General features: G+C 52.1%; 1 protein-coding gene across 1 annotated transcript; it reads left to right on the top strand.

Annotated features, from left to right (window-relative positions):
* Positions 1–206: 206 nt before the first annotated feature.
* SPMIP8 (sperm microtubule inner protein 8) lies at positions 207–6853 on the top strand (the record flags this gene model as incomplete). Its single annotated transcript, XM_082606942.1, has 7 exons — positions 207–429; positions 3960–4021; positions 4243–4417; positions 4837–4898; positions 5112–5176; positions 5529–5561; positions 6679–6853. 7 exons carry the CDS (start codon positions 207–209, stop codon positions 6707–6709), a joined length of 651 nt encoding a protein of 216 aa, XP_082463068.1. The 3' UTR covers positions 6710–6853.
* Positions 6854–7327: the final 474 nt, after the last annotated feature.

Raw genomic sequence — 7327 nt, 5'->3', positions numbered from 1 at the left:
GACACACACCCCCTGTACTGACCTCTGCCGGGGCCCTCAGCACATCCTCTGTGTGTGTGTGTATTTGAGCGTCCCTGACCCCACCAGAGCTCCTGGCACACAGTAGGTGGTCAGTACCTGTTGGACGAGTAGACAAATCGGCACTGGCCAAGGTTGTGTTCCCACACAGAAGGGTGTCTGGTTAGGGTGTCTCTGCCCCCCCAGCCATGGCCCGCATCATCAACCTGGTGCCCTGGGAGGACGGCTCCACCCACGTGTACGCATCCCCGGCCATCCTGCGGCCCGTGGCACCGCGGCGCAACAAGCTGGCCAGCGTGAAGCAGCAGCTCTACCACCCAGCCCTGCCCAGCCTGCGCCGCATGGACATGGACTCCGTCAGGGCCTGCCTTTCCGACGAGCACTGCCAGTCCACCACCTACTGCCGCAAAGGTCAGGCCACCTGGCCACCACCAGCCCCTTTGGGCCTTCGGGGAAGTCGTGGGTGGTTTGGAGGAGAGAGATCTCGGAGGGAGAAACCATGAGTGGCAGGTGAAAGGGTTAAAGGGAGTCGCCCCAGCTCTGCTTCCCCCGCCGGGGTATCCTCCAGGTCTGAGCCTCTGTTTCCTTATCAGTAAAATGGGGACGCTGACAGTGCCGGCCTGTCAGGGCTAGTTGGAGATTAAGATGAGATAAGGCACGACAAGCACTTGGAGTTGTGCCTGGCACATAATATGTGCTCAACAATATGTTATTATTATTAATGGAGCGGGAACTGCGCAGAGCCCAGCAGTGGCAGGAGGAGGAGGAATAATAATAGCAGTAATAAAAACTCCTGCCCGATCATCGCTCCCTTTGACAGACGGAGAGAAAGACACCTGTCATGAAAGAGAGGTGGACATGGGAGCCTTTGGGGTAAAGGGCCACACGGGGCTAAGGAAGAACCCTTCATCGATTGAGAAGCTTGGGTATGGAGATAGCGGTGCCCCACAGACACCCACACTCATGCATTCCAGCACATTTATTAATTGCCTGCTTTGTGCCTGACACTGTGCCTGGAACAGAGGCGCTCCAGCTAGCGGGAACAGCACATGAGAGGCCTGGAGGGGAAAAGCTGCGTGAGGTGCTGGTGAACTTGAGGCGCGTGCTTAGGTGGGAGGCTAAGGAGTGCGGGGGCAGCAGGAGCTGTGGCTGCGGATGAGGACACAGCCCAGGGAGGGCTAAGCTCAGGGGTCTGGGGTTCCTGGGGAGGTAGATAAGAATCTCTGAAGACTTTAAGAAGGAAAGAGGTCCGAGCGCTGGGGCTGTGGGGAGTGGGTGACCCAGAGAGACGAGAAGCGGATGATGGGGGGCAGGGGGAGTGATTAGGACACTGGGAGGGACCACAGTCTCCAGGAAGTAGTGATAGTGTCTGGCCACAGGGGAGGGATTTGGAAGGTATTTAGGAGATAAAGTAACATGATTTGTACCAGTGTGGGTAGAGGGGCAAGAGTGAGGAGTCCAGGGAGATACCCAGGTTCACACCCCGGTGGCGGGTGGAGGGAGGGTGTCAGAGACTATAGGGAGATCTCCAGAGGCCCCACAGAGACACCTGCGGGGCCAGGATGGGAAACACAAATACGGGAAGTGGGTGGGGACGCAGTGGGGGGAAGGGGTGAAAGGTGAGGTGGAGTCCCGACACCCCCCTCCGAAGGGGAGCAGCTATGAGGTCCTGCTGATACCGTGTGGGAAAGGTCAGCACAGTTCTACGAATTTCCTGGCTGCCGGGAGAGGCCAGGAGTCTAGATTTTTAGGGAGAGCTCTTGATTATTTCAAGTACGTTTTAAATAAAAGCAATGGAGTCACAGTTTCAAAATTCAAAATGCTGTAACAATGTACATTTAAAAAATTCTCACTCCTCCCCTGCTACCCCCACTTACAGGTAACCACTCTAAGCTCCTGCTGAATCCTTCCATTGTTTACTACTGTAAATACAAACCTATTCTCTTCCTCCCCAACTTTTTTTATTAGGAACATATTCAAACATAGAGGAAGGTTGAAAGACTAATACTATGAACATTCATTACCTTCCACCTGCTTCAATTAATGTTTTGACATATTTGTTTTCATTCTCTCTCTCTCTCTCTCTCACACACACACACACACACACACTTTAGCAAGCAGTTCCCAATGACAGAAACAATCTCAATACCATTATCACATCTAGGAAAGTTAAAAACAATTCCCTAACATCTAATATTCAGTCCATATTAAAACATCCCCAATTATCGCCAAATTATAGCTGTCAAAAAATTTTTGGAACCAGGATTCAGTCTAGGATTGTACCTTGTAATTTGTTGTCATGTCTCTTGGGTCTTAGTCTAAAACAGTCTACCCACTTTCCATTTTTCCCTCATAATATTGACTTTTTAAAGAGTCCAAAACAGTTTTATTGTAGATGAGTCCTACATTGTGAATTTGAGTGATTGTTTCCTTATGGTGTTGATTACCTTGAGAGTCTATTTTCTGTCAACTAGAAGATAGGTGTAGAAGCTTGATTGTAGAAGCTTTCACAGGTGTTGGATGCCATATTTGCCATGATGGCTCAGCAGGAGGCACATAATGTCATTATCCCACTATTCGTGATGCTAAGTTCGATGACTTGGCTGGGTGATGACCTGAATCTATATTCTTCTTTGCCTCCAATCGTCTCAATTTTAGGCTTTAAAGCCATATAAAGGCATATACTCTTCTGCACCTTGGCAGGTTTTGAATCAAGAACTTCCTCTACTGATTTTTAATCAAGGCATAGTGAGGATGTATCATAGTTTATTTAACCAGTCCTTTAAAGACAGACACTTAAGTTATTTCCAATCATTTTCTATTACAAACTATGCTGAAATGGGCAAACTTTCTACCCACATCATTTCCCAGTTGTGCAACTATAAAGTAGGATAAATTCCCAGAAGTGGGACTATAGGGTCAAAAGGCATGGGTATTTATAATTCCAATAGATAATGTCAATTTCTTTCCATAGGCTCAAATCAATTTATACACCCTGCTGGCAACATATGGCAATGGCCCTGTTTCTGACAACTGCACTAACTTTTGGATTGTTTCCAATCTCATATGAAAAATTGGTATCAGTGTAGTTTGAATATGCATGCATCTTATTATGAATGAAGCTGAGTGTCTTTTCATAGTTTAGGGACCATTTGTATTTCTTGTGTTTGTGTGTGAACTACCTGTGCAGACTGTTTACCTATTTTTCTTTTTTTCTCTTTTTCTTCTATTTTGTTTTATTTTATTTTATTTTGTCTTGATTTATAGGAATTCTTTCAATATTAGGGAAATTGCACCTTATCTACAAAATAAGTGGAAATATTCTTTTCCCATTTGTCTTTTGACTGTCCTTATGTTTCCTTATGTTGCCATGCAGAAGTTTATTTCTATGTAGTCCAAGTTATCAACATTTTCTTTAGGCTACCTGATTTTGAATTAGAGTTGGTAAGGCCTCCCCCACCCCAAGGTTATAAAGAAATTTATCCATGTTTTCTTCTAGTATGTCTACGGTTTCATTATTTTACATTGAAATTTTTTATCTATTTGGAGTTTGTTTTGTTGAATGGGGTGTGTTAAGTAAGGATCCACTTGATCTTAGATTTTTTTTAAGTTGTCAAGTATTTCTTTTTTTTTTTTTTTTTTTTTTTTTTGCTGTACGCGGGCCTCTCACTGCTGTGGCCTCTCCCCCTGCGGAGCACAGGCTCCGGACGCACAGGCCCAGCGGCCACGGCTCACGGGCCCAGCCGCTCCGCGGCATATGGGATCCTCCCAGACCGGGGCACGAACCCGTATCCCCTGCATCGGCAGGCGGACTCTCAACCACTGCGCCACCAGGGAGGCCCTCAAGTATTTCAAAAACCTTTTAAAGCAGTGTGGACCAAACCTCTCCTGTGTGGGCCTGTGACCACTGGTGGACTCCTCCTTTTCTCTTTCTCCTTCAGATGACTTTGACAATGCCCACTTCACACCCCTCGGTGTCCCCAACAAACCCCTGCAATGCTTGGTGAGTGTCCTTTGCCCCTGACCCTGGGTTTGCTCTGGGGACCTGAAGGTCCCACGTGCACCCAGCCCCAAGCACCTCGAGGGCTGGGTTCTACTCCGCGCACTTCCTCAGCTACCAGCTTGGGACCCTACCCCCTTCACATCTCCTTCAGGGGCTTCAGGAACCCCCTGGGTCAGTTGGTTCAAGTGCCCCCCGCGCCCTGACTCCCTTCGTCCTGGCAGGACATCACGGCGACCGGCCAGAGGCTCCGAAATAGGTGCCGCGAGGGAAAGCTGGCGCCCATCGCACCGGGCATCAACAGGGTCGACTGGCCCAACTTCACGCGCGCCATCGAGGACTGGTCCCGCTTCGTGTCCTCTGCCGGCGAATTCAAGCTGCCCTGCCCGAGCAAGAAGGGTCAGTCTACCGGCGGGGAGGATGCCTTAGTGTGGGAGAGACAACTGGGTCCCTAGAGCCCTGACCCCGAGCGCTGACCGCGGGCGGGGGGCTTCGGGGGTGGGCTCTGACAAAGACAGGTCTAGGAGATAGGAGCAGCTGGGGCACTCAGAGCGGACTGGACCCATACAGATTGAGGCTCACAGAGACAGGGCTTGTCCTGGGGAGGGGGCGGGGCCAGGTCCGAGCCAGTGGGAGCCAGTGTGGCGGAGGTGGAGGGCAGGTTGGTTCTGGGACTGACGGAGCTTAGTCCGGAGGGGTGACTGGTTCTACGAGCAGGCGTGGGCGTGGCTTGATCTAGGGGCGGGGCTCAGGTACGAGTAGGGGCGGGGCTTGCTCTGGGCTGGCGGGGGGGCCAGAGATGGGCGCTCTCTCCGCAGTCGAGAGTTTCAGCGGCTACGCGGTGCGGTACTTGAAGCCGGAGGTGACCCAGAACTGCCGGGTAGGTAGGCGCGCTGCTCCGTCCCTGGCGGGGCGGGGGTGGAAGAGAAGCGGCTAACACGGGGGTCGGGGAGGGAGAGAGGAGACCGAGAGTAAGGTCTCCCAGTGCCCAGGGCCAAGATCCCCGGCAGAGAGTGCTGTGCGGGGCCTCGGCGGGGGAGTCCGTGTCCCCTCTACTCAGTGGACCCCCCCCCATTCCTCTGGCCCGCCCCAGTTCTGTCTTAACCAGAATCCCAGCCTGGATCGCTATGGACAGAAGCCCCTGCCTTTCGACTCCCTGTAAGTGACCCTACAGACGCCGGGGCCCCATACCTGGCGGAAGGAGAGTGGGGTCTTGGCTGCTTTCACCAACGCATACCTAGTGCCCCTTGAAAATGTGAGACCTAGGAAGAATTGATTGGCTCCGAAACACCACACGAAAATTGCAATTTCAAAATGACTAAATGTTTAATTCCTACCAAACGGAACATCCTGTCATCCAGTCCCTGGCAACTCCACCTTTCAGAGTGGAGGAGTTAAGGTGGGGCGAAGGTGCAGTGTAATCTTGGTGGGATGGCCCCTGCCGGTGTGCTTGTTCCCAGAGAGGGTCACCCTTCCTCACCTCGGCCTCACCCTCCTCTCTCTTTTGCAGGAATGCTTTCCGACGCTTCGGCTCGATCTACAGGTAGGGCTCCAACTGCAGTGGGGGGTGGGGGGGAATGACCCCGCCCCCGCCCCACATTTGGCCACGCCCCCCAGTCGGGCAGCGCGCGGGCCCTCGTGAGGGAGGCGCCAGAGGATTGGTACCCTCCTGGATGCTGTCAGGGGGGCGCGAAGGTCTTCCCCTGGAGAGATCTTCGCCAGGCAAAAGTGCAGCCCACTGGGAGGTGGAGGGAGTAGAGTGCCTTTCCCTCCCGATCTGGCCCAGAGGAGACCAAAAGGCAAAGACGGGGGTTAGGGGGATTGGGGGGGCGGGGTTACCTAGGAGAAGAGCAGGGACTGGAAGAGTAAACAGACATACAAGAAATATAATGGAAGGAGCCAAGAATTTGCCTTCCAGGAAGCAGGTGAAGTGGTAAGGGCTGGGACAAGTGTTCCCAGGAGAAGAATGCAAGATATTCAAGCACCTTCATAATTTGGCCATCTCCCACCTCTCCAGCCCCCTTTCCTACACTTTAGCAGTACCAGACTCCTGCGTGCAACCCAAACCAAGCAATCAAACACTCCATATCTTTGCTTGTGCTGTTTCAGCACCTAGATGATCTTTCTACCTCTGCCTGGAAAACTCCTCCTTACACTTTAAAGCCCAGCCCAGATGTCCCATCCTCCTTGAAGTCTCCTCTGACCTTCTGCCTTTCCCCTCCAGCTCAAACCCCCCTCCAGTTGGTCTTCGTATGCGCATCCCTCTCCATCTTAGAGCACACAGGCTATTGCATTATAATTATTGATGAAAGTTTGCCTTCTCTCACACACCCTGTGCACACACAAGGGAAAGCTCTTTTTTTTTTTACTACTATATAATGCCTGCCAGAGTAGGCTCACTAAATGATTGAAAAGTGAGTAAAGCTCACGGGAGATAAAGATGAGGCAAACCAGAAGTGGGGCTTGAAAGTCAAACAGACCAGGCAAAAATATATTAAAGGTAATAGGGAGCCATCGAAGGCTCTTGAGCCATAGAGAGACAGGACAGAAGCTGTGTTTTCAGAGCCTCGAGGGCAGGAAGGTGGGTTTGGTGGGGAAGGCCTAGAGATTTTTCCCCAGGACATCCTAGAGGCCCCCACCTCACCTGTTTCTTTCCACAGTCGTGTCAACTACCTGACCCCCTGGCGTTAATCTGTGAAAAGGAGGCCGATCCCCAGGCTGCCAAACCATGCCACCTCAGGTTCCCCAGCAGGACAGAGGGTGTATGGTGGCAGCACCCATCTCCCTAAGAATTTAGCCTGACTGGAAATAAACCTTATACTCCATAAGGAGGCACCACACGGGTGTGGTGTGTGTGTGTGTGTGTGTGTGTATGTGTGTGTGTGTGGTGCAGGGGCTGGGGGAGGGTCAGGACCTCAGGACCTCAGGATGTCTTGCCCTTACCTGCCTCCTGCCAACTCCTGGAGGACTGGTGGCGGTGGGGGGAGTTGGGAAAGATGTCTGGTGACCCCAGGTAGAGAATCATGGTCTAGGCCCCAGGGCCCAGCCAGGGATGAGGTACAGAGGCAGGCCTGCCTGAGAATCAGGTTTTCTTTGTGTCCCCGTTCCCCTGCTCATAACCCTACCACCAAGCCCCTTCCACCTCAGACTCTGAACTTGAGCCCTAAAGAGAAAAGAGGGGGCTCGAAAGGGATTTTAGACACCTCTCTCAGAAGCCCTTGCCATCCCAGTGTGTGCTGGGGGCCTCCCTGGGCCCAGGGTTCCCCTGAAGAAGTGGAATCAGGCCCTGGAGGGTTGGCCTATGGTCTC

The sequence above is a fragment of the Mesoplodon mirus genome (assembly GCF_964341445.2).
Source record: "Mesoplodon mirus genome assembly, chromosome: 19".
Lineage (NCBI taxonomy): Eukaryota > Metazoa > Chordata > Mammalia > Artiodactyla > Ziphiidae > Mesoplodon > Mesoplodon mirus.
The sequence above is the reverse complement of the archived record's forward strand: the minus strand, read 5'-3'. Positions and strand labels throughout refer to the sequence as shown.